This window comes from Euleptes europaea, chromosome 6 (genome assembly GCF_029931775.1).
Source record: "Euleptes europaea isolate rEulEur1 chromosome 6, rEulEur1.hap1, whole genome shotgun sequence".
Taxonomy (NCBI): domain Eukaryota; kingdom Metazoa; phylum Chordata; class Lepidosauria; order Squamata; family Sphaerodactylidae; genus Euleptes; species Euleptes europaea.
The window spans coordinates 93519962-93547328 of NC_079317.1; the positions used below are offsets into that span (position 1 = coordinate 93519962).

Sequence of the window (27367 nt, forward strand, 5' to 3'; positions counted from 1 at the left end):
ACATGGACTTCAAAATATTGCTACTTCTTTTAGTCCCTCGTGCTCACAATCTGCTTTTTTTTTTCATTGCTGGTACAAATATTTTCTGTACCTCAGGAAGTAAATGTAGCATGCATTGTCAGCAGCTTTTTGTAATTTTCTCCATGTTTTGCTCCACTTTAGTGCATGACCCGTTGGCCTGCGAGCATATGGGACAGAATAAAAAACTGTAGTGCAGTGATTTACTTGAGCTCAGACTTACTGTTTCAAAGTGAAGGAGCAATTTAAACTGGGAATGTTACCACAAAGCGGATTTAGGTGTAAGGGCCTGGATCCTATGAACTCACAGAAGTGGATTTTCCCCTGCCTTACTCTGCCCCAAGCAGCTTTCTTTGACTGTGTAAAGGCCTGGCAGGGTTTAGGAAAGCTCCTGGACAAAAAGCTAGAGATCATAGAGGACTGCTGGGAGAAGGAGGAATTGCCTCTCCTATCTTTTCCACGGGAGAAGACTCAGCAGGCACTAGAGGAAATGAAGTGTGGTTACGCCTGATGCTCTCTCCTCCCCCTCGAAGCCCACTGTGCCAGGTGCCTTTTTCTCCTCAACAGTCCCCCAACTCCAGAAATCCCTTTCTGCAGTCCCAGGGCTGCTGTAGGAAAGGGAAGGTGAGGAAGATCTACCAGCTCCAACTCAAAATACTTGTCATATTATTCTAGAATCATAGACTCATAGAGTTGGAAGGGACAGCCAGGGTCATCTAGTCCAACCCCCTGCACAATGCAGGAAATTCTGAACTACCTCCCCCCCACACCCCCAGAGACCCCTACTTCATGCCCAGAAGATGGCCAAGGTACCCTCCCTCTCGTGATCTGCCTAAGGTTATAGAATCAGCATTGCTGACAGATGGCCATCTAGCCTTTGCTTAAAAACCCCCAGGGAAGGAGAGCTTACCACCTCCCGAGGAAGCCTGTTCCACTGAGGAACTGCTCTAACTGTTAGAAAATTCTGCAGATATGTGCCTCCGTATAGTAAAATCAAGATACAAGCACACAAAGGCTTTGTTGCTATCATGATGCATACATTTCCCATAATGATAACGTTTGATTTGATCATATGGAAGTGTGCTGATGAGTAACACCTGAAAAAATACACGGAAATTGATTCTTGGGGAGGCAAGACTCCATCCTTGCATGTCATGTTGTAAACTGACTTATCTAAATTATAAAACTACCAGTCTGGAAAGTGCTAAATTAGAGCTATAATTACATTTGCAGTCTTGAACACAGGTGTCGGTGTATGAATTGACCAGGATTTGGTTCTCAGGACAGAAGCATCCTTCAGTAACATGCTCAGTGATATTAGCTTTTCTGTAAGAAAAGGAGGTATAGATGTTTCCATGTGTATATTCAAAGGTTTTTGTCGCAACATTGTAAGTGAAGTATAACAAAATAGAGAAAATAATTTTTTTCAAAGCATTCTGAATACACAAAAGAAAATAGGCTTTTTCAGACAAATGATCCCCCCCCCACATTTCTTAAATTAACAGGAGTCTTGTGGCACCTTAAAGTCTAACAGTGCATTCCTGACTTCTGAGGACGAAAGTCCTCAAGAGGTCAGGAAGGGGCTGTGCCGGCGTTGGGGCCCTCCCCGCTGGCATCTGGGCTACTTATGTCGCCGTAAGTGGCCCCAATGCTGGCGGGGAGGGCCAGACACCGGTCTCCGGGCACTGCCACAGCTGCGCCACCCTGGGACACCGACAGGGCCTTCCACTGATGTTGGGTGCCCAAGGTTGGGTGAAAAGAAAATATATATAAGTCTATGTATAAATACTGAAAGTATAATTTATATAGACAGCTATATAAAAGTTAAAATTATTTAAAATAAGCATTAAAACAGCACAATGGCATTTCCTGAGGTTGATAACTATAACCACATACCAAATATGATGTACTCTGGAACTGTGGAGGTTACCGCATTATGTATTCCCAGCGATGTATTAAGAGTTTGAAAACGTTATAAAAAATACTGTTCACACTTTCTATGTATTTCCACCGATGTATTAAGAGTTTGAAAATGTTATAAAAAATACTGTGTGCACTTTGTTTGGCCCCTTTAGCTGTGAAGACGTCTTCCAACAGTTTTTTTTAGCCGTAGTATCCAAAAACCCTTTTAAAGCAATGTTTTTAATAACATTTTCAAATTCTTAATACATCAGTGGGAATACATAATGCGGTAACCCCCTACGTCTCAGAAATAACAAACTGTTGTTATGTTCTACAGAACTGGAATAAGAGACACAATAGTATTTGCAACCAGTATTTTAGGTTAAAGACAACTGTCTTAGTTACAAGCTTTCTCATAATATAAGATAGGGCTGGAAGGTCTTCCAACAAATAATGTAATTCGCCTAAAATTTTAAGTGGCCAGAAACCTGGCTTTCTTGGTAACTTAAAAATTATACGTAATCAACTTTGTTATCCACACTAATAAACAAAAGCTTCCTTTTATAACAAATGCAAAATGATTCTTGTCCACTGCTGCCAAAGAATCAAAGAATAAACACTTCTGCAATATTCTGGTAATTGTATATTTCATATTCAGAGGCAGACAAAGTGAACCTATCCATATGCATCCTTATAGAATTAATTATTTGGTGTATTCATACCCTTTATCACAGGTAGCGGGATAAACAGGACCACATGCTTCATATACCTTGCCTTCTGGGCAGTGGTAGGCTGTAGAAAATAATATAAAACATATCATAAATAAACAAAAGAAAATAACTCCAGTATGAGCTCTTTTGACTGTTCACAATAGTTTTGATGACTGAGTCAGAAAAGAAGAAGAGTTGGTTTTTATATGCCGACTTTCTCTGCCACTTAAGGGAGACTCAAACCAGCTTGCAATCACCTTCCCTTCCCCTCCCACAACAGACACCCTGTGAGGTAGGTGGGGCTGAGAGAGCTCTAACAGAGCTGTAACTTGCCCAAGGTCACCCAGCTGGCTTCGGGTGTAGGAGTGGGGAAACAAATCCAGTTCACCAGATTAGCCTCCGCCACTCATGTGGAGGAGGGGGGAATCAAACCCGGTTCTCCAGATCAGACTCCACCGCTCCAAGCCCCCCAAAATGAATGTGTCTAAATTTGAGGTCCCCATTGAGCTTAGGGTTGCCAACTGCCAGGTAGTAGCAGGAGATCTCCTGCTAATTCAACTGATGTCCAGCCGACAGAGATCAGATCACCTGGAGAAAAATGGGCGCTTTGGCAATTGGACTCTATGGCGTTGAAGCCCCTCCCCAAACCCCACCCTCATCAGGCTCCGCCCCAAAAATCTCCCGCCGGTGGCAACCCTAATTGAGTTTGAGGCTCAGTCCAAATGGCCCTCCTCTGATTGGCCCTGGAATTAGAAGGCATAACTCTGTTTAGGATTACACAGTACATAAACTGCAGAAACAGAGATCAAAATAATATTTGCCATCATTTTTAATGTTAATTTCTCGCCTTCACAATTGCAGGGAGGAAAAGTTGAATGTGGCTGAGGAGAGGTCCCTAAAAGCCATTAACGCCTGTGGGGTCATGTCCCCCCCACTCCCCCATGAAATCTGGAGCTTGACCCAAAGAAGCTTTTACTCTTGTTACCAGCACTGTAAACTAAACAAACATCAGAATGAAACATGTAAAGAGTGGATCTGCTTGCACTGCTGCAACACCTTCTCACTGTTCTCTTGGCACCGTTTTGACTGACGCAGTTCTTGTACTGTGGTGCCTGAGTAATCACACCTGCATCACATTCACACATACAGGCAAGCATGCATGCAAAAGCTGTTGGCTGGCAGAAGCCGCTTCTCAGTAACCCAACAGCCTGCTCTCCCTCCCCTTTGCAATAAAGCTTTCGCTTTCAAGGGAACGCTCTGAACTCAGTAGAACAGGCTCGGTTCATAAATGTTGCAAAGAGCATACACGCATGCGCTCTGGCAAAGCTAAGATCGCCTGTTCAGAAAAAAAGTATCTTCTTCTGTTGGAATGTGAAAAGTCTATCTAATAATCTTTTGCTGTTGCCCCGCCTCGGTGTGAGACTGGATCGTAGTCCCCGTTGGCTTCAGATCCTGCTTTCACCCAACTATGGTGTATCGATCAATAAAACTGGCTGTAAGCTCAAACCATCCTCCTCCCCTCGTTCTTGAATCGGATTCTATGGGAATCGGGGGAACACATCAGTACCGTGACAAATGGTTGCTGATCTCAAGAATATGTTGCCTGTTTCTACTTACGGCATTTCCCTTGTGTCTTGCTCCTCCAGTCACTGCAGAAACCTTTGTCTTTGCAAAGGGAAGCATACATCTCTACGCTGTAGCAAGTGAGGGCGCCACTGGCGTTCTGACATGCTTCGGAGAGGCAGCGGTCGTAGAATACTTTGGGAGGCAGAACTTTATGGCAATCTGAGAAGATACTTTAAACACAGAGGAAGACATGGTTGAACTATACTTCTTTTTTTTATAAAAAAATTATTTTCTTATTAAGTCACATTCAATTTCAATATTGTCATCTTCAGAGTTACATAAAATAAAACCATTTCAAACTAATCAGCCTAATCAATATTGACTTTTCTGACTTCCCCTCTCCCCTCCTCTATCAAATTAATATCTATATAATCCCCTCTGTATTTGTTTTCTAATTCATTATAATTCATTATATCATTTCTGTAAACTACATATAATCATCCTATATACTTTAATTATTGAATACTTCATCCTTTCAACATTGATCAGTTGAATTAGATTAAATTATAGCCTTTAACATTTCCCATATTTAATTCGTTTTCACAATATGTTATCCATGCCTCCCATTCTCTCACATATTCTTCATTGTCTTTTTGATTTACTAAAGCAGTAAGTTTATGGTTGAACTATGCTTCATGCTGATTTTACAAGCCTAGACTTTCCCCCTCCAAAGAGTGCCTTCTGCTGCCGTGCTGCAGGCTTGATCAGGCCCCCATAGCATTTTTAAACTACCCACATCCGTCTCTAAAAGGGTGGTGGTGTCCCTGGGTTGGACCCGGGGACGTCATCTTCGTCCACTCTGGCTAGGGTTGCCCACCTCCAGGTAGTAGCAGGAGATCTCCTGCTATTACAACTGATCTCCAGGCGATAGAGATCAGTTCACCTGGAGAAAACAGCTGCTTGGGCCATTGGATTCTATGGCACGGAAGTCCCTCCCCTCCCCAAATCCCGCCCTCCTCAGGCTCCGTCCCAAAAACCTCCTGCCGGTAGCAAAGAGGGACCTGGTAACCCTAACTATGACCCTGAGAGACAACCCATCATGGTGTTCCTGTGGGCCTCCTTTCCCACAGAAGCAGCATTTCAGGGAGTATTATGGTTTTCTCTGGGAGGGAGGAAACAAGGAAAATACACTCCGCTGACAACATTGCTTTCATCAGTGGAAACGATCCATGGGATTCAAGCCTATGTCTACAGTGAATACATTAATTCTCATTATTTCATTTGTAGTTCGTTTTATGAGCCCCGTGGTGGAGAGCGGTAAGCTGCATTACTGCAGTCCAAAGCTCTGCTCACAACCTGAGTTCAATCCCGACGGAAGTCGGTTTCAGGTAGCCGGCTCAAGGTTGACTCAACCTTCCATCCTTCCGAGGTCAGTCAAATGAGTACCCAGCTTGCTGGGGGTAAAGGGAAGATGACTGGGGAAGGCACTGGCAAACCACCCCATAAACAAAGTCTGCCTTGAAAACTTTGGGATGTGACGTCGCCCCATGGGTCAGGAATGACCTGGCGTTTGCACAGGGGACCTTTACCTTTACCTTAAGTTCATCTTACTACACAATTTGTAGAAAGCATTTTGAGAGAGTAAAGACTACTTTTAAAAGCATTTCAATCATTCTAAAAGAGCAAACATTTTCACAGGAGGGTTTTTTAAATTTAAAAAAATATGTTCTGTACAATTTCCTAAAAGACTTAATGAGAAAAAAGTCTTTTCCTATTATTTTTTCTATTTCTTGGTGTGTGTGTGTGTGGGGGGGGAAGGGTGGCTTTCACATCTCTAGCCATGCTTAATATTCAATCTGTGATATTTCACAAGGGCAAGAAATGAAAGAGATGATGTAGCCTATATTTAAAACACAAAAATAACATACATTTAGCATGCCACTAAATAATAACGGGTATTATTTATTTATTTGTTTGTTTTTCAAATGTATAGTCTACACTCATTCCCAGCGAGCCAGGCTCAGGACAGGAAACAACCTTAAAATATATAAAATCATCAAACATCAACAAAACATCAGCAGTATCAATAAAACATCATAATAAAACCATAAACGGGTGGCCTTAAAAATTACCCAGATGCCACCATATAACTGGGTTACAGCAGATTAACCCCCCACGGATGTCAAGAGTGGGGGGAGAGGCTGGGGAAGCCAGTAATAGTGGAGCCACTCGCAGCTGCCCTCGGTTATAGGTCTGGTAGAATAGTTCCATTTTACAGGCCCTGGGGAACTCCGTAGGTCCCGCAGGGTCCTGATGTCGCCTGGAAGACTATTTCACCAGGCCGGGGCCAAGGCCAAAAAAGCCCTGGCCCTTGTTGAAGACAGCCGCACATTCTTCAGGCTGGGGAAGAGCATAAAGCTCTTTGAAGGGCATACCAGGGGTAAAGCTCTTTGGGGGGCATGCCAATAATGTGTTTTGTTGGTGGTGATGGGGTATTATTTTGCCTTTTGTACGAATCCAAGATTTTTATTAAATCTGCCAGGCTGCTCTACAAAAGTTAACAGAAGAAATGCTTGCAAAAGTCAAGTTTCACTTACTCGCTCACAATCAGCTCACACAGGGGAGACGGAGTAGCGCAGGTTACTTCTGATGGAGTAGTCGTTGCCCCAGTGGGTTCTGGTGTTGGAATCACTATTTTACAGCTATCATTAACCTTCCAGTGGGGAGCCATTTCTGAGCAAGAGGAGGCTTCGTGACCACTGGGCAGGCGGCAGTCGTCGGACCGGTCATTTGAACAAGTACCTTGTTTGGGGGAAAGAGTCACATCATAGCTCAACTGAATAGACAACGGGCTATAGAACACATGGCATTGAAATCACGGCATTTTCTTCAATGAAAAAACTGTATGATTATTCTTTGTCTAAAAGTGCCATACATTTGCAAGATATAGCCCCCTATCTTGAATATATGTAACCACCTTATACTGACATTAGCCATTAACCCATCTGGTTCAGTACACTCTACTATCCAAAGTCTTCCCCAGCCCTGAGATCCTTTTGATTGGAGAAAGTTGAATCCAAGATCACCTGCATGCAAAGCAATGTGCTCTTGTGCCAGACTACAGAGTTTCTCTGGCCCCTCCCTCATTATTAATCCTTATTATTTATTTATTATAACGGTGTCCATTTCGTTCTGTAAAGCTATCTCCAAGTAATGTTTGTGTTAAGTGCCGTAGAATCATAGAATCATAGAGTTGGAAGGAACCACCAATGTCATCAAGTCCAACCCCCTGCACAATGCAGGAAATTCACAACTACCTCCCCCCCCCACACCCCTAGTGACCAGAAGATGGCCAAGATGCCCTCCCTCTCATCATCTTCCCAAGTTTTCAACTCATGGCAATCCTATGAATCAATGTCCTCCAAAGCATCCAATCCTTAACAGCCTTGCTCAGATCTTGCAAATTGAGGGCCGTGGCTTCCTTTATAGAGTCAATCCTTTATAGAGTCAATCTCCAAGTAATACCCTTGAGGAGAACAGGCCTGAAGCACTGGGATGCATACTCCATTTACTCACCACATTGGCCTTCTGTATTGAATGCAAATAGGTCAAATGGGACTTGTATTGAGAAAGTGAATCCATTGAAGTTAATGAAAGCATGGATGTCGGGGATTTCAACACTCATACTAGTTCCAGAATCTGCAACTATAATGCCATCCTTGGAGAAACTTGTACGGATTGTCTCTTTGTTGAAAATGACCTTAAAAAAACAGCAATAAGCCGGAGGTTAATGCACATGCTTAATATGGGTTGACATGTAAATGTATGCAAAAATGTAGCACAATGGCTGCATTCCAGGTTCAAATGACATAACAGAACAGCACCTATACATGATCTGTACAATAGCGTGGAGAGTCAGCGTGGTGTAGTGGTTAAGAGCGGTGGTTTGGAGTGGTGGACTCTAATCAGGAGAACCGGGTTTGATTCCCCACTCCTCCACATGAGCAGCGAAGGCTAATCTGGTGAACCAGGTTGGTTACCCTACTCCTACTCATGAAGCCAGCTGGGTGACTGTAGGCTAGTCACAGATCTCTTAGAGCTGTCTCAGCCCCACCAAGCTCACAGGGTGTCTGGTGTGGGGAAGGAAAGGTTATTGTAAGCAGGTTTGATGCTTCCTTAAGTGGTAGAGAAAGTCAGCATATAAAAACCAACTCTTCCTCTTCTTCTTCGCAGCATGAGCAGAGCTATACTGAATAATTTGTTTTCCGCCTCCCCCCTCCCACTATGGTCTTCTCTAGCCACTTTTTCTCTAAGCTCTTTAACTGTGCCCCCCCCCCAGGTCACTGGATCCCCAGAAACATTGTGGGGGTCAGAGGGGCATAGTAAGAGGGGGGAACTGGTAAAAATTACTTTCCCCTCTTCCGTGAAAGGAAATAAATAATGCAATTGGAAAGTAAACCGTGTAAGCACACGTTGGGATCCAAGTCACAGGGATTAGAGCAAGAGATAAAAAGAAAGCATTCTTTCAACAGACATATCCCCAAATAGTTACATATGAATGGAATAACTTTCAATTGGTTTATTTGGTCTTAGTGTGATAGAGTAGGGTATCAGATTAGAACCAGTAAAATCCTGGTTCAAGTCCCCACTCTTGTCTGAAGCTCATTGGGTAATCTTGAACCAGTGGTTCTCTTTCAACATAATCTAACTCACAGGTTGTTGTGAAGCTACATTGCGAGAGAAACACCATATCGACTACCCTGACCTCCATGGAGGAAGGGTAGGACAATAATCTAATAGTGTCACTGTAATGTTTGCTGAATCTCTCGTACTGCAGAAGGGCCCACAGCTTGAATATCTATGTGTTACCTTATTAGTTCTAATTCCATCGTAGATTTGGCTGCTTAGTATTACTTCCATATGGTTATAGTTTACAATGATAGATCTGGAACACGACTGATTATTAGCTGGATCGCAGAAGTAATTATCCACCAACACACTGAAGTTTCCATATTTGTTCACAATCTCTTGCACCAGGATATAGGTGCAGTTATCATGGAATATATAACTAGTGCCATCAAAAGTCTCAAAGTGAGAATTGTCCCAACCACTGCATACACCTGTAACAGAGAAACCAAAAGGTCAAAAACCATTCACCTTGCAGAGCATGGTTTTTCCACCATCCCTATTCTGGTGCAATCCTTGGTACCTCCTGAAAAGCATTTCTGGGGGATAGAGGACCCTCTGCAGTAGTTTGGGAAGTGTATGAGCAGAGACCCAAAAAAGGAAGGGTGATTCAGTACAAATTGTTCCCCTCCTTGTGCAAGCAGCCCTTCCCACTTGTGAAAGAGCAGGTGTGAATCCAAGCCCTGGGGCGCAGTTCTGGCCATACTTAAGGCAATGGAAACTTTTCCCGTAAGATCGTTAAGTCATAAAGTTGCTCTGTCTGTTAATATCCGAGGATCACATACCAATGTGTTGCACCTGTAAGAAAGCCTGATTATTTACTGAAGGAAAATATAGGGCTGGATCCAATGCTTCCATGAATGAAAAGAATTCATGACGGTAGTATTTAGCACCTGCCCCCCTGCACTCTCAAATATGTCTGATGATATCGGATGACTGCTTGCACAAGAGTGAATGAGGTTGGGCCCTCTCAAATCCCTCTTCTTATTGCAGCCTTCCAGGGCAAATGGCATATTGCTCTGAAGGGTTCCCTGGCCCCAGCAATGTCCTTTGAAGAAGCACAGGGGCTGCTGTCAGAAGAGGGAGGTGTTGAGAAATGCTTGTGAACTTGCCCCATTCACAGAATCCTTGGCTCCAATCCATTAGTAAACCAGTGCAATCTTGTCAGCACACTGGAACCTAATATTTAAAAATATATTATTTCTCTTACTGTACTTTTATTTTACTTACACGTGCAGTCGTAGTGGTAGGTACAGCCATCATCATGATCTATTTTTACTGGTGGGAGTTTATTTTCACATGTTATCTTCTCTACAGGTGGGGGAAGCACGACAACGATTCTGTTGTTTCCTTCACAAGTTGCCACACTGCAGTTGTTATACATCCAAGTTTCATTGGTCTGGAACAGAATCACAGGAAATTTATTCTAAATTATTATGCTTGTAATAAAAAGTCCTTTTTTGGCTGTTTTAGAAAACTGGGAATATTGGATATTAGGATTTCTCCATATGTGCCTCTGTGGAGCCAGCAGCAAAAATTAAGATCCATAAGGGGATTTTTGAGATACAGTGTTCACATGGGAATTACTCGTGTCCCCCAGGAAAAGTGAGCACTATGCCTGGAAAAGCCAGATATCATATCTCCTGGGATATTCTTGAAACAAGACTGGAGCTGAAAGGGGTAAAGAAATTATATCATTGCCCTTGTTATACACAAATATTGTTTTTGTCCCACTATCATCTTTGGTCAAACAGATTTCACAGGTTTTGAAACACTATAAAACTTGCAAACCTGTTTACCTAAGGTGGTAGTGAGATGGTGCATACACCACAGACAATGATACATTGATTGGTCTTGAGTAACAATGGTTTGCTTTGCAGCCCCAACTTCAAAAGTATCCTATACAGACTGCTTAATATATACCAGAGGATATAGTGATGGCCCCAAACACAGATGTCTTTAAAGGGAGATTAGACAAATTCATGGAGGCTACATCAGTGGCTACTAGCATAGTGACTAATGGGAACCTCCACATTCAGAGGCAGTAAACCTTTGACTATAAGTGCTAAGAGACAACTTCAGGGGAAGACTCTATGCTCTGGTTTTGGCCCCCCAAAATAACTGGTTGGCCACTGTGTGAGACAGGATGCTGGACTAGATGGACCACTGGTCTGATCCAGCCAGGCTTTTCTTATGACTATTTCTGCATGCTTAACTTGTTCGGTCAAATGTGGTGTTCTAATGCTCTGATCCAGCTAAGGAGATCCTGCAAGTGTATCACTTGCAGAGCAGAAACCGTGTGTGTTCATTGGATACACATCCAATTGTGGATTCTGTCTGTTCCCATTACTGCTCTGCTTTCAGTGGGATGTACATTTGAATGCACATTCAAATGTACATCCTCCTCTACATTTTGCTGCAAACTGATCCCATATTATTACCATTAAATGGACGGGGTTACAGACATTTTATGACTTCAGGATACTGTTGTTCTAACACTGTTTACACGTTTCATAAATTACATTTTTGTACAGATCACATGAAATAAATTAACAACATTACAGAAGGCATGTAAAGGCTATAGCAGGTAAACACATACAATATGGTGTCAGGGAACCATCCTAAAGCAAGAAGAAGACTACTAAGACTATTATAGTGGTGTTCAAAATTTACTATATCCATCCAGAGAATACTTCAAGTTATTAACCCTTCTTTGGATAAATTGTGTCGGTGATAGACATACAAAAAACAACAGTAAAACTGGATTACCTTTCTAGGTGGATCAGCATTGGGGCAACCTTGTACAGGTGTTGTTGGGATTATCACTGGTGCAGTTGATGGAGCTGAGGAGGTGCGTATTACAGTTGATGGTATTAAAATGGTGGGTGTGGAGGCTGACGGGAGAGATGACATCCCTACAGTTGTAACTGATGGAGTTGTTGGATGGGAAGGAGTTGTTGAAGAACATGGTCCCTGGGATCTCTTGACTTCACAATTTTTGTCACAAATGGCATAAAAACTACACCCAGAACTATCCGTTCTGTTATATATTACTTCCCCTATTCAAAAAGGAAAAAAAATGAAATGACTAGTTAAACCACATGTATGAAAACTGTACAATGTCATAGCATACGGATACGCATGCCCTCTTTATAGCTGAATTATTTATGGTCACAACTATGCAGAGGGGATGGGATGGGCATAGGGGACCCCTTTTTGCTCCTTCCCCCCTCTTCCTCAGCCAGTTATTCATGCATGGCTTATGGTTTGGGATCCTGGGAAGGAAGTGGATAGCTGCATATGGGCTCTCTATTGAAAGTAATGGTTGACATACAGCATTTGCTGTACATAGCTAAGGGACAACCATGAAAGGGAAGTCCCACACTACACTCCTCCCACAAATGCAATTTTTTCTGTTGAGGCCATGGGTTGAATTATGTCTAATATTTTTATACTGATTTCTATAAAAGACTGTAAGCAACATAGAGGAAAATAATGAAACTACATAGTATCAATGAACATGTTTCTGCCCGAATAGTAGCAGGGGTGGTTTTACACACATTCCCCTCAGAGAACTGGAGGCACCACACTTTGGAGGTGGGGAAAGAGGAAATACTGCCTCATGCAATTCAGCCAAGGCTGAAAACAGAGGGATACTTTAAGCTGTCCCCTCACTGTTTCATGTGCTTTTTTTGCTGTGGAGATCCTCACCTTTCCCTCCCTGTGGTACCAGTGTAGGATTAGCAGGTCGCTTCAGGGTCAACCAGGAATTTGGGAGTCCCTATTTATTTATTTAACACATTTCTATGCTGCCTTCCTACCTAGCTCAGGGTCCCTAAGACAGCAAACGTTAAACCATTTGAAACATTAAAAAGTTTAAAATACAAACACGTCTAAAACATTTAGAACAATTATATAAAACAAATGCATGAACGGGGAGGAGACCTAATATGAGTTACTGAGGTCATGTCAAACAAAACGAAAAAGTCTTCACCCGGTGGTGGAAGACCATATCTGATTGGCCAAGATAAGGGACTGTTTTTGCCTGCTTCACATTGGTTGTTGTGAGGTTGGGTTATACATATTGGCCTGATCTTGAGGGTTCGTGAGGCCTTAACTGGGGTTGGCAGAATTTGTGCATGTATGGTGCTTTATTAGCTTTGCAAACACCACAGCCCTCAAGGATGAGGGAAGCCACCCAAATCGGTCACTGATTACTGCATGGTACCAGAGGGCTGATGGTGATAAATCCCTCAGTGCTACGCAACAGAGCTTGAACCTTTACCCTTTAACGGGCAACATCTCTGCACAAATTTGGTGCCGGTGAGGAAAAGCTGCCATGGCCTGTGGCCATGTTGAGCGTGGAGCCAGGGCAGATGGTCCAAATGCTAGCAAACCCAACCGATAGCCTTTTAGAGAGCCCACACAACGAGGGGCGTGAGTTTAATGTTTAATGAACTCATGCCTTTTTACTTGTGTCTTCATTTTGGGGAAAGGGAGAAAAAAACAAATATTAAAATGGGAGTCCCAAGCAGTTGGAAGTCAAATTAAAAGGATAAATAAAATAATCTCTACCAGCCAGTTCAAATTATACAGCCAGCCAACACAACAGGCTTCCTTAGGTCGAGCAGTCTATACATGGGACTCCCAGATGAACCTGCTCTGAACCGACGCACACAATCAAAGCCATATGTCAATCAAAATGTGGCATTTAACAAACACACAGAGAGAAACTCACCAGGAGAAAATAAGCCACCACTGACCCCAGACACGTGGCAGAAGCATGGCGTTACTCCGCTTGAAGTGACAGATATATGTCCTGTAGAACTAGTAGTCACAATTTTTGTTGTTGAAGCTGTAGGTCAGATAGCAGAGTACGTATAAAATAGAGACAAGAGGTATTACAGGAGCGGTGGCAACTGAGGTTCTAGTACTAGACATTGTGCTGAATATTTATTTATTTAAACAAAATTGATACCCCCACCTCCTGTCCTCACAAGTGTAACACTAAGCACTATCCCAGCCACACTGACTCAGAAGCCATACCGCATTTATGGTTCTCTAGCTAGATTTTATTTAGTTATTTATCTGTCTTTTTCACTGGGACTCAGGACAAATTACAAGGATGACAGAACTATTCAGTCAATTAAAGGTAAAAGGTAAAGGAAGTCCCCTGTGCAAGCACAAGGTCACTACTGACCCATCGGGTGACATCAAATCCCAACATTTAGTAGGCAAACCATGTTTACAGGATGGTTTGCCATTGCCCTCCCCAGTTGTCTACACTTTACCCCCAGCAAGCTGGGTATTAGTTAACTGATAACAAAACAGGAAAGCATTTGAATAATATTTGACTTTAACAGCACAGATTGCTAGAAAAACAACATGGTGCATGAGGCTGATATTGAAGAAGTGGGAGTGGGGGAAACCACATTATCCCTAAAACTTATCCTGAGCTGATTCAAATCAAAGCAAATTTATTAATACGGTCGACTGACCATATTTTGATGTGCCAATACATCAAAATTTCCAGACTCAATACTTTTGCGCCGCAAAAATCACAGACTGCTAGTACATATAAAGGTGTAAGATCAATAAAAGCAACCCCTGATTAAAATTATCACCTTAAAATTGATAAAATTGTTAAAATATTGTAACAATCATTTTCTATTAAAGTTCTGCATATTTTAATAGAAACGGCGCAGAACTTGGCAGTTTGGAGTCCCGAGCTGACATTACACAGCAGCTCCACTCCCACTACAAGAATGCCCTCCTGAACAATTCCGTTTGCACGTTTTGAAAAATGACACAAATGTGGGGGATTCCCTGATAGCCACAGGCAGACTGTGAATGGGCAGTTGCCGGTTTAGTCTGTTTTCAGGGTGGCACCTTCAGAAGGCTTCTTTCTGATGAGCAAAGCTGTAACAAAAACATGGGTGCTCTGTATGAAATTATACATACGTACCTAACAGACTGGGATGAGTAGTTTCTCACCCTTGTCAGATAACTGAAAAACCACTGACCACATACAAAAATCTTGGAGTGAAATGCTTTAGTGTATCACTACTATTGCAATACCAGAAAATGTACACATTGATAAAAAAATAAAAGGATGTATAACTCAAATTTGATATATATATAAAAAAGGAATAACAAAAATTCTCAATTTCCCTATGATTATTGTAACACTTCCTGAACACCAAATCAGGAGAAATTTTAGGAATTTTAAATACAATACATGGAAATATGGAACCTGTTAAAGAAGGAAAGGATGTCAGAAGGGTTATGGATACTACACAAATTGGACTGAATGGACAATTAGAAAAAGATAACATACCTATAGATGTATATGCAGAAGACAAAGAAGGTGACGTTTCAGTGACTCCCACACTAGTAGAAACCAACGGAAGAGGAGAAGTATGTTGCCCAAAAGGAGTGCTGGAGACCTCTAGTGTAGTCCTCTTAGTCGGTACCGAACCCGTCGGCTTGGATACAGATGTCGATTGCAGGGACGTGGCTGGCGAAGAGGAGACGGTTGCCGAGCTGACTGAAGGTGTGCTGATGGAGCCTGGTGTTGGAACATGGGTGGTGGAAAGAGGTGTTGAAAGGGTTGTGGTCGTTTCCTTTCCTGGACTTGTGGCCACAACTGTAGTGCCCTGAGTGGTTGTCCACAAGGTGGGAGGAGGTGTGGAGCCTGTGGAGGAGGACGGAGGACTGCTTGTTAGACCTGGGGTGGTGCCCGGCGTGCTGGTTGCGTGTTTTGTGGAGGTCGGTTCACTGACCAAAGGTGAGGTGGAACCTGAGGGCGGGAGGGTAGTGGTTGTGATGACAGAGGTGGTGGTTACTTGAGGCGAGGTCGACTCGGTCGGTACCGAACCTGTAGGCTTGGATACGGGTGTCGATTGCAGGGTCGTGGCTGTCGAGGTAGAGACGCCTGCCGAGCTGACTGAAGGTGTGCTGACGGAGCCTGGTGTTGTCACTTGGATGGTGGAAAGAGGCGTTGAAAGGGTTGTTGTAGTCTCCTTTCCTGGACTTGTGGCCACAACTGTAGTGCCCCGAGTGGTCGTCCACAAGATGGGAGGAGGTGTGGAGGCCGTGGAGGAGGATGGAGGACTGCTTGTTAGACCTGGGGTGGTGCCCGGCGTGCTGGTTGCGTGTTTTGTGGAGGTAGCAGTCGTTGTGGCTCCTGGCGTTGTTCCCGGTCGGCAGCGTGAGTAGTCGCAGCAGTGGAATCTGGCCTGGTAGTTCAAACACATCGGGAGCTTCCCTTTCTGGTCCGCATTTCTGCACAGCAAGCCAACTTTGGGGTCGCACTGCACTGTCTGTCCAAGAAGAGCGATGTCAACATCAGGGTAGTCCTCTGCTCGGCACTCGATGTATTGAGGGCTATCGCAGACGTGTTTCCCGGCCTCTCGGATCGCCTCTATGGTCTCCACATCGCCGCTGCTTGGGGCGGATTCTGGCTGGGATACGTCCATCCAAGCGGTCCACGAACATTCAGGCTGGCAAATGGTGGAGGTGGCTGAAGGTGAGGTGGAACCTGAGGCTGGGAGGGTAGTGGTTGTGATGACAGAGGTGGTGGTTACTTCAGGCGAGGTCGACTCCGTCGGTACCGAACCCGTTGGCTTGGATACGGGTGTCGATTGCAGGGACGTGGCTGTCGAGGTAGAGACGCCTGCCGAGCTGACTGAAGGTGTGCTGACGGAGCCTGGTGTCGTCACTTGGATGGTGGAAAGAGGTGTTGAAAGGGTTGTTGTCGACTCCTTTCCTGGACTTGTGGCCAAAACTGTAGTGCCCCGAGTGGTCGTCCACAAGATGGGAGGAGGCGTGGAGGCCGTGGAGGAGGATGGAGGACTGCTTGTTAGACCTGGGGTGGTGCCCGGTGTGCTGGTTGCGTGTTTTGTGGAGGTAGCAGTCGTTGTGGCTCCTGGCGTTGTTCCCGGTCGGCAGCGTGAGTAGTCGCAGCAGTGGAATCTGGCCTGGTAGTTCAAACACATCGGGAGCTTCCCTTTCTGGTCCGCATTTCTGCACAGCAGGCCAACTTTGGGGTCGCACTGCACTGTCTGTCCAAGAAGAGCGATGTCAACGTCAGGGTAGTCCTCTGCTCGGCACTCGATGTATTGAGGGCTATCACAGACGTGTTTCCCGGCCTCTCGGATCGCCTCTATGGTCTCCACATCGCCGCTGCTTGGGGCGGATTCTGGCTGGGACACGTCCATCCAAGCGGTCCAGGAACATTCAGGCTGGCAAATGGTGGAGGTGGCCGAAGGTGAGGTGGAACCTGAGGGTGGGAGGGTAGTGGTTGTGATGACAGAGGTGGTGGTTACTTGAGGCGAGGTCGACTCCGTCGGTACCGAACCCGTTGGCTTGGATACGGGTGTCGATTGCAGGGACGTGGCTGTCGAGGTGGAGATGCCTGCCGAGCTGACTGAAGGTGTGCTGACGGAGCCTGGTGTTGTCACTTGGATGGTGGAAAGAGGTGTTGAAAGGGTTGTTGTCGTCTCCTTTCCTGGACTTGTGGCCAAAACTGTAGTGCCCTGAGTGGTCGTCCACAAGATGGGAGGAGGTGTGGAGGCCGTGGAGGAGGATGGAGGACTGCTTGTTAGACCTGGGGTGGTGCCCGGCGTCCTGGTTGCATGTTTTGTGGAGGTAGCAGTCGTTGTGGCTCCTGGCGTTGTTCCCGGTCGGCAGCGTGAGTAGTCGCAGCAGTGGAATCTGGCCTGGTAGTTCAAACACATCGGGAGCTTCCCTTTCTGGTCCGCATTTCTGCACAGCAGGCCAACTTTGGGGTCGCACTGCACTGTCTGTCCAAGAAGAGCGATGTCAACGTCAGGGTAGTCCTCTGCTCGGCACTCGATGTATTGAGGGCTATCGCAGACGTGTTTCCCGGCCTCTCGGATCGCCTCTATGGTCTCCACATCGCCGCTGCTTGGGGCGGATTCTGGCTGGGACACGTCCATCCAAGCGGTCCAGGAACATTCAGGCTGGCAAATGGTGGAGGTGGCCGAAGGTGAGGTGGAACCTGAGGGTGGGAGGGTAGTGGTTGTGATGACAGAGGTGGTGGTTACTTGAGGCGAGGTCGACTCCGTCGGTACCGAACCCGTTGGCTTGGATACGGGTGTCGATTGCAGGGACGTGGCTGTCGAGGTGGAGACGCCTGCCGAGCTGACTGAAGGTGTGCTGACGGAGCCTGGTGTTGTCACTTGGATGGTGGAAAGAGGTGTTGAAAGGGTTGTTGTCGTCTCCTTTCCTGGACTTGTGGCCACAACTGTAGTGCCCTGAGTGGTCGTCCACAAGATGGGAGGAGGTGTGGAGGCCGTGGAGGAGGATGGAGGACTGCTTGTTAGACCTGGGGTGGTGCCCAGCGTGCTGGTTGCGTGTTTTGTGGAGGTAGCAGTCGTTGTGGCTCCTGGCGTTGTTCCCGGTCGGCAGCGTGAGTAGTCGCAGCAGTGGAATCTGGCCTGGTAGTTCAAACACATCGGGAGCTTCCCTTTCTGGTCCGCATTTCTGCACAGCAGGCCAACTTTGGGGTCACACTGCACTGTCTGTCCAAGAAGAGCGATGTCAACGTCAGGGTAGTCCTCTGCTCGGCACTCGATGTATTGAGGGCTATCGCAGACGTGTTTCCCGGCCTCTCGGATCGCCTCTATGGTCTCCACATCGCCGCTGCTTGGGGCGGATTCTGGCTGGGACACGTCCATCCAAGCGGTCCAGGAACATTCAGGCTGGCAAATGGTGGAGGTGGCTGAAGGTGAGGTGGAACCTGAGGCTGGGAGGGTAGTGGTTGTGATGACAGAGGTGGTGGTTACTTGAGGCGAGGTCGACTCCGTCGGTACCGAACCCGTTGGCTTGGATACGGGTGTCGATTGCAGGGACGTGGCTGTCGAGGTAGAGACGCCTGCCGAGCTGACTGAAGGTGTGCTGACGGAGCCTGGTATTGTCACTTGGATGGTGGAAAGAGGCGTTGAAAGGGTTGTTGTCGTCTCCTTTCCTGGACTTGTGGCCAAAACTGTAGTGCCCTGAGTGGTCGTCCACAAGATGGGAGGAGGTGTGGAGGCCGTGGAGGAGGATGGAGGACTGCTTGTTAGACCTGGGGTGGTGCCCGGTGTGCTGGTTGCGTGTTTTGTGGAGGTAGCAGTCGTTGTGGCTCCTGGCGTTGTTCCCGGTCGGCAGCGTGAGTAGTCGCAGCAGTGGAATCTGGCCTGGTAGTTCAAACACATCGGGAGCTTCCCTTTCTGGTCCGCATTTCTGCACAGCAGGCCAACTTTGGGGTCGCACTGCACTGTCTGTCCAAGAAGAGCGATGTCAACGTCAGGGTAGTCCTCTGCTCGGCACTCGATGTATTGAGGGCTATCGCAGACGTGTTTCCCGGCCTCTCGGATCGCCTCTATGGTCTCCACATCGCCGCTGCTTGGGGCGGATTCTGGCTGGGACACGTCCATCCAAGCGGTCCAGGAACATTCAGGCTGGCAAATGGTGGAGGTGGCCGAAGGTGAGGTGGAACCTGAGGGTGGGAGGGTAGTGGTTGTGATGACAGAGGTGGTGGTTACTTGAGGCGAGGTCGACTCCGTCGGTACCGAACCCGTTGGCTTGGATACGGGTGTCGATTGCAGGGACGTGGCTGTCGAGGTGGAGACGCCTGCCGAGCTGACTGAAGGTGTGCTGACGGAGCCTGGTGTTGTCACTTGGATGGTGGAAAGAGGTGTTGAAAGGGTTGTTGTCGTCTCCTTTCCTGGACTTGTGGCCACAACTGTAGTGCCCTGAGTGGTCGTCCACAAGATGGGAGGAGGTGTGGAGGCCGTGGAGGAGGATGGAGGACTGCTTGTTAGACCTGGGGTGGTGCCCAGCGTGCTGGTTGCGTGTTTTGTGGAGGTAGCAGTCGTTGTGGCTCCTGGCGTTGTTCCCGGTCGGCAGCGTGAGTAGTCGCAGCAGTGGAATCTGGCCTGGTAGTTCAAACACATCGGGAGCTTCCCTTTCTGGTCCGCATTTCTGCACAGCAGGCCAACTTTGGGGTCGCACTGCACTGTCTGTCCAAGAAGAGCGATGTCAACGTCAGGGTAGTCCTCTGCTCGGCACTCGATGTATTGAGGGCTATCGCAGACGTGTTTCCCGGCCTCTCGGATCGCCTCTATGGTCTCCACATCGCCGCTGCTTGGGGCGGATTCTGGCTGGGACACGTCCATCCAAGCGGTCCAGGAACATTCAGGCTGGCAAATGGTGGAGGTGGCCGAAGGTGAGGTGGAACCTGAGGGTGGGAGGGTAGTGGTTGTGATGACAGAGGTGGTGGTTACTTGAGGCGAGGTCGACTCCGTCGGTACCGAACCTGTTGGCTTGGATATGGGTGTCGATTGCAGGGACGTGGCTGTCGAGGTAGAGACGCCTGCCGAGCTGACTGAAGGTGTGCTGACGGAGCCTGGTGTTGTCACTTGGATGGTGGAAAGAGGTGTTGAAAGGGTTGTTGTCGTCTCCTTTCCTGGACTTGTGGCCAAAACTGTAGTGCCCTGAGTGGTCGTCCACAAGATGGGAGGAGGTGTGGAGGCCGTGGAGGAGGATGGAGGACTGCTTGTTAGACCTGGGGTGGTGCCCGGCGTGCTGGTTGCGTGTTTTGTGGAGGTAGCAGTCGTTGTGGCTCCTGGCGTTGTTCCCGGTCGGCAGCGTGAGTAGTCGCAGCAGTGGAATCTGGCCTGGTAGTTCAAACACATCGGGAGCTTCCCTTTCTGGTCCGCATTTCTGCACAGCAGGCCAACTTTGGGGTCGCACTGCACTGTCTGTCCAAGAAGAGCGATGTCAACGTCAGGGTAGTCCTCTGCTCGGCACTCGATGTATTGAGGGCTATCGCAGACGTGTTTCCCGGCCTCTCGGATCGTCTCTATGGTCTCCACATCGCCGCTGCTTGGGGTGGATTCTGGCTGGGACACGTCCATCCAAGCGGTCCAGGAACATTCAGGCTGGCAAATGGTGGAGGTGGCCGAAGGTGAGGTGGAACCTGAGGGTGGGAGGGTAGTGGTTGTGATGATAGAGGTGGTGGTTACTTGAGGCGAGGTCGACTCCGTTGGTACCGAACCCGTTGGCTTGGATACGGGTGTCGATTGCAGGGACGTGGCTGTCGAGGTAGAGACGCCTGCCGAGCTGACTGAAGGTGTGCTGACGGAGCCTAGTGTTGTCACTTGGATGGTGGAAAGAGGTGTTGAAAGGGTTGTTGTCGTCTCCTTTCCTGGACTTGTGGCCACAACTGTAGTGCCCCGAGTGGTCGTCCACAAGATGGGAGGAGGTGTGGAGGCCGTGGAGGAGGATGGAGGACTGCTTGTTAGACCTGGGGTGGTGCCCGGCGCCCTGGTTGCATGTTTTGTGGAGGTAGCAGTCGTTGTGGCTCCTGGCGTTGTTCCCGGTCGGCAGCGTGAGTAGTCGCAGCAGTGGAATCTGGCCTGGTAGTTCAAACACATCGGGAGCTTCCCTTTCTGGTCCGCATTTCTGCACAGCAGGCCAACTTTGGGGTCGCACTGCACTGTCTGTCCAAGAAGAGCGATGTCAACATCAGGGTAGTCCTCTGCTCGGCACTCGATGTATTGAGGGCTATCGCAGACGTGTTTCCCGGCCTCTCGGATCGCCTCTATGGTCTCCACATCGCCGCTGCTTGGGGCGGATTCTGGCTGGGACACGTCCATCCAAGCGGTCCAGGAACATTCAGGCTGGCAAATAGTGGAGGTGGCCGAAGGTGAGGTGGAACCTGAGGGTGGGAGGGTAGTGGTTGTGATGACAGAGGTGGTGGTTACTTGAGGCGAGGTCGACTCCGTCGGTACCGAACCCGTTGGCTTGGATACGGGTGTCGATTGCAGGGACGTGGCTGTCGAGGTGGAGACGCCTGCCGAGCTGACTGAAGGTGTGCTGACGGAGCCTGGTGTTGTCACTTGGATGGTGGAAAGAGGTGTTGAAAGGGTTGTTGTCGTCTCCTTTCCTGGACTTGTGGCCAAAACTGTAGTGCCCTGAGTGGTCGTCCACAAGATGGGAGGAGGTGTGGAGGCCGTGGAGGAGGATGGAGGACTGCTTGTTAGACCTGGGGTGGTGCCCGGCGTCCTGGTTGCATGTTTTGTGGAGGTAGCAGTCGTTGTGGCTCCTGGCGTTGTTCCCGGTCGGCAGCGTGAGTAGTCGCAGCAGTGGAATCTGGCCTGGTAGTTCAAACACATCGGGAGCTTCCCTTTCTGGTCCGCATTTCTGCACAGCAGGCCAACTTTGGGGTCGCACTGCACTGTCTGTCCAAGAAGAGCGATGTCAACGTCAGGGTAGTCCTCTGCTCGGCACTCGATGTATTGAGGGCTATCGCAGACGTGTTTCCCGGCCTCTCGGATCGCCTCTATGGTCTCCACATCGCCGCTGCTTGGGGCGGATTCTGGCTGGGACACGTCCATCCAAGCGGTCCAGGAACATTCAGGCTGGCAAATGGTGGAGGTGGCCGAAGGTGAGGTGGAACCTGAGGGTGGGAGGGTAGTGGTTGTGATGACAGAGGTGGTGGTTACTTGAGGCGAGGTCGACTCCGTCGGTACCGAACCCGTTGGCTTGGATACGGGTGTCGATTGCAGGGACGTGGCTGTCAAGGTAGAGACGCCTGCCGAGCTGACTGAAGGTGTGCTGACGGAGCCTGGTGTTGTCACTTGGATGGTGGAAAGAGGTGTTGAAAGGGTTGTTGTCGTCTCCTTTCCTGGACTTGTGGCCAAAATTGTAGTGCCCTGAGTGGTCGTCCACAAGATGGGAGGAGGTGTTGAGGCCGTGGAGGAGGATGGAGGACTTCTTGTTAGACCTGGGGTGGTGCCCGGCATGCTGGTTGCGTGTTTTGTGGAGGTAGCAGTCGTTGTGGCTCCTGGCGTTGTTCCCGGTTGGCAGTGTGAGTAGTCGCAGCAGTGGAATCTGGCCTGGTAGTTCAAACACATCGGGAGCTTCCCTTTCTGGTCCGCATTTCTGCACAGCAGGCCAACTTTGGGGTCGCACTGCACTGTCTGTCCAAGAAGAGCGATGTCAACATCAGGGTAGTCCTCTGCTCGGCACTCGATGTATTGAGGGCTATCGCAGACGTGTTTCCCGGCCTCTTGGATCGCCTCTATGGTCTCCACATCGCCGCTGCTTGGGGCGGATTCTGGCTGGGACACGTCCATCCAAGCGGTCCAGGAACATTCAGGCTGGCAAATGGTGGAGGTGGCCGAAGGTGAGGTGGAACCTGAGGCTGGGAGGGTAGTGGTTGTGATGACAGAGGTGGTGGTTACTTGAGGCGAGGTCGACTCCGTCGGTACCGAACCCGTTGGCTTGGATACGGGTGTCGATTGCAGGGACGTGGCTGTCGAGGTAGAGACGCCTGCCGAGCTGAGTGAAGGTGTGCTGACGGAGCCTGGTGTTGTCACTTGGATGGTGGAAAGAGGTGTTGAAAGGGTTGTTGTCGTCTCCTTTCCTGGGCTTGTGGCCACAACTGTAGTGCCCTGAGTGGTCGTCCACAAGATGGGAGGAGGTGTGGAGGCCGTGGAGGAGGATGGAGGACTGCTTGTTAGACCTGGGGTGGTGCCCAGCGTGCTGGTTGCGTGTTTTGTGGAGGTAGCAGTTGTGGTGGTTCCTGGCGTTGTTCCCGGTCGGCAGCGTGAGTAGTCACAGCAGTGGAATCTGGCCTGGTAGTTCAAACACATCGGGAGCTTCCCTTTCTGGTCCGCATTTCTGCACAGCAGGCCAACTTTGGGGTTGCACTGCACTGTCTGTCCAAGAAGAGCGATGTCAACGTCAGGGTAGTCCTCTGCTCGGCACTCGATGTATTGAGGGCTATCGCAGACGTGTTTCCCGGCCTCTCGGATCGCCTCTATGGTCTCCACATCGCCGCTGCTTGGGGCGGATTCTGGCTGGGACACGTCCATCCAAGCGGTCCAGGAACATTCAGGCTGGCAAATGGTGGAGGTGGCCGAAGGTGAGGTGGAACCTGAGGGTGGGAGGGTAGTGGTTGTGATGACAGAGGTGGTGGTTACTTGAGGCGAGGTCGACTCCGTCGGTACCGAACCCGTTGGCTTGGATACGGGTGTCGATTGCAGGGACGTGGCTGTCAAGGTAGAGACGCCTGCCGAGCTGACTGAAGGTGTGCTGACGGAGCCTGGTGTTGTCACTTGGATGGTGGAAAGAGGTGTTGAAAGGGTTGTTGTCGTCTCCTTTCCTGGACTTGTGGCCAAAATTGTAGTGCCCTGAGTGGTCGTCCACAAGATGGGAGGAGGTGTTGAGGCCGTGGAGGAGGATGGAGGACTGCTTGTTAGACCTGGGGTGGTGCCCGGCATGCTGGTTGCGTGTTTTGTGGAGGTAGCAGTCGTTGTGGCTCCTGGCGTTGTTCCCGGTTGGCAGTGTGAGTAGTCGCAGCAGTGGAATCTGGCCTGGTAGTTCAAACACATCGGGAGCTTCCCTTTCTGGTCCGCATTTCTGCACAGCAGGCCAACTTTGGGGTCGCACTGCACTGTCTGTCCAAGAAGAGCGATGTCAACATCAGGGTAGTCCTCTGCTCGGCACTCGATGTATTGAGGGCTATCGCAGACGTGTTTCCCGGCCTCTTGGATCGCCTCTATGGTCTCCACATCGCCGCTGCTTGGGGCGGATTCTGGCTGGGACACGTCCATCCAAGCGGTCCAGGAACATTCAGGCTGGCAAATGGTGGAGGTGGCCGAAGGTGAGGTGGAACCTGAGGCTGGGAGGGTAGTGGTTGTGATGACAGAGGTGGTGGTTACTTGAGGCGAGGTCGACTCCGTCGGTACCGAACCCGTTGGCATGGATACGGGTGTCGATTGCAGGGACGTGGCTGTCGAGGTAGAGACGCCTGCCGAGCTGAGTGAAGGTGTGCTGACGGAGCCTGGTGTTGTCACTTGGATGGTGGAAAGAGGTGTTGAAAGGGTTGTTGTCGTCTCCTTTCCTGGGCTTGTGGCCACAACTGTAGTGCCCTGAGTGGTCGTCCACAAGATGGGAGGAGGTGTGGAGGCCGTGGAGGAGGATGGAGGACTGCTTGTTAGACCTGGGGTGGTGCCCAGCGTGCTGGTTGCGTGTTTTGTGGAGGTAGCAGTTGTGGTGGTTCCTGGCGTTGTTCCCGGTCGGCAGCGTGAGTAGTCACAGCAGTGGAATCTGGCCTGGTAGTTCAAACACATCGGGAGCTTCCCTTTCTGGTCCGCATTTCTGCACAGCAGGCCAACTTTGGGGTTGCACTGCACTGTCTGTCCAAGAAGAGCGATGTCAACGTCAGGGTAGTCCTCTGCTCGGCACTCGATGTATTGAGGGCTATCGCAGACGTGTTTCCCGGCCTCTCGGATCGCCTCTATGGTCTCCACATCGCCGCTGCTTGGGGCGGATTCTGGCTGGGACACGTCCATCCAAGCGGTCCAGGAACATTCAGGCTGGCAAATGGTGGAGGTGGCCGAAGGTGAGGTGGAACCTGAGGGTGGGAGGGTAGTGGTTGTGATGACAGAGGTGGTGGTTACTTGAGGCGAGGTCGACTCCGTCGGTACCGAACCCGTTGGCTTGGATACGGGTGTCGATTGCAGGGACGTGGCTGTCGAGGTGGAAACGCCTGCCGAGCTTACTGAAGGTGTGCTGACAAAGCCTGGTGTTGTCACTTGGATGGTGGAAAGAGGTGTTGAAAGGGTTGTTGTCGTCTCCTTTCCTGGGCTTGTGGCCACAACTGTAGTGCCTAGAGTGGTTGTCCACAAGGTGGGAGGAGGTGTGGAACCCATGGAGGAGGACGGAGGACTACTTGTTAGACCTGGGGTGGTGCCTGGTGTGCTGGTTGCAAATTTTGTGGAGGTAGCAGTCGTTGTGGCTCCTGGCGTTGTTCCTGGTCGGCAGTGTGAGTAGTCGCAGCAGTGGAATCTGACCTGGTAGTTCAAACACTCAGTCAGCTTCCCTTTCTGGTCCGCATTTCTGCACAGCAGGCCAACTTTGGGGTCGCACTGCACTGTCTGTCCAAGAAGAGCGATGTCAACGTCAGGGTAGTCCTCTGCTCGGCACTCGATGTATTGAGGGCTATCGCAGACCTGGTTGCCGGCCTTTCGGATCTCCTCCATGGTCTCTATATCGCCAGTGTTTTTGGTGGATGTTGGGTCGGACACGTCAAACCAAGCGGTCCAGGAACATTCAGGCTGGCAAATGGTGCTTTCACTGACCAGGGATGTAGTGGAATGTGGTGCAGTAGGTGTTGTTCCTCCATGGGATGTGATTATGGGTGTTGGTGATGTCATCTCACATGGTGTGTAGATGCAGCATAAGAACTTTATTTGGTAATTGTAGCACATTGGTGGTGTCTGATCTTTGTTATTGCATATTAATCCACCTTTTTTGGTACACTGTATATTTTGATTAAGGTATTCTGGTTTTATATTGGGGAATCGTTCAGCTCGGCATTCTACTTCATCTGGAAATTTACATAAATTGTGTCCCTTAGCTCTAATATCGTCTGGTGTTTCATAATCTCCGTTATTTTCTCCAAATGTTGGATAGCTGACATCATACCATTCTGACCATTCACATACTTTGTGTACACATGCTGTTGTTGCTGGTGTTGTTGGTTCTGTAATAGAGAAGTTAATTTTTTCAATTGTTTAATTTTAATTTATAGTAAGGCTTCCCCCCCCCCTCCATTTTTAAAATCAGTTTTTCTGGTATGTTTTGTATAATTAGTGATGCAGATGAAAATGATTTTATATCTTTATGAGGATACATTCAAGATGCGTATTATGTACCTAATTACATGCTATTGTTGTATTTGAGGCTGAAACTGATAGCATCTCTCCTTTTTATAATTCCCATGATACTATGAGTAGGGTTTTATAGCTTTGCTTGCACTCCATTTTCCTGACCTCATCCCCTAGAAGTTGGTATTTGCTCAGTTTGTGAAAGCACAGAAGCATCATATTCATAATCTGAGTAACCCAATGGTCAAGCGGCATCTCCAGGCAGTATTTGAGGTAGAGAAAATGGTAAAGGGTGAAGGGTTAATTTCCCAGTTCTCCTCCTGTGTATTCTTAGTCTGAATTATGACCCCACCCATAGAATGGCTATCGTTCACCATGATCCCAATGCTGGATCTTTCAGCATCTTATCTAATGTAAGTCTTAGATAGTAATGGTTTCCTAGCTGTATAACATGTAGAGTTATTTTGTTGTGATATTTCTGAATTATGTGTCATTTACTGCATTAAATTTAAATAAATTACAAAACAAACCCATGCAATTAATTCAGACGTTTCATACTGATAAGTGAAGTTTCATATATTTTAAAATGCAGTTTATTTTTATGCTATTGTGTGGCATCAGCAATTTGACTCAGTGGGTCACAGGGCCATTATATGATGGTTGAGATGCACAACCAAACCATGGTTTGTGAAGTTCAACATGATTTGTCATGTCATCCAACCCAGCAGACTACGGTTTGTGTGTTGCCACTAAATCCAAATCACAAATAATGTTTTCAGGTTAGTTTGCGAACCAATT

The 27367-nt window shown here is 48.2% G+C and overlaps 1 protein-coding gene across 1 annotated transcript in view; it reads right to left on the bottom strand.

Moving 5' to 3' along the window:
* LOC130479563 (mucin-5B-like) overlaps positions 1-27367 on the bottom strand; it is a 74258-nt gene that overhangs the window by 10315 nt on the left and 36576 nt on the right. Inside the window, exons 30-39 of the mRNA XM_056851961.1 lie at positions 15220-26445; positions 13621-13737; positions 11652-11941; positions 10113-10281; positions 9066-9316; positions 7773-7956; positions 6794-6998; positions 4248-4426; positions 2643-2712; positions 1244-1344 (exon numbers count right to left, since the gene is read on the bottom strand). Coding sequence (XP_056707939.1) covers positions 1244-1344; positions 2643-2712; positions 4248-4426; positions 6794-6998; positions 7773-7956; positions 9066-9316; positions 10113-10281; positions 11652-11941; positions 13621-13737; positions 15220-26445 — 12792 coding nt within the window. The remainder of the gene's footprint in view (positions 1-1243; positions 1345-2642; positions 2713-4247; positions 4427-6793; positions 6999-7772; positions 7957-9065; positions 9317-10112; positions 10282-11651; positions 11942-13620; positions 13738-15219; positions 26446-27367) is intronic.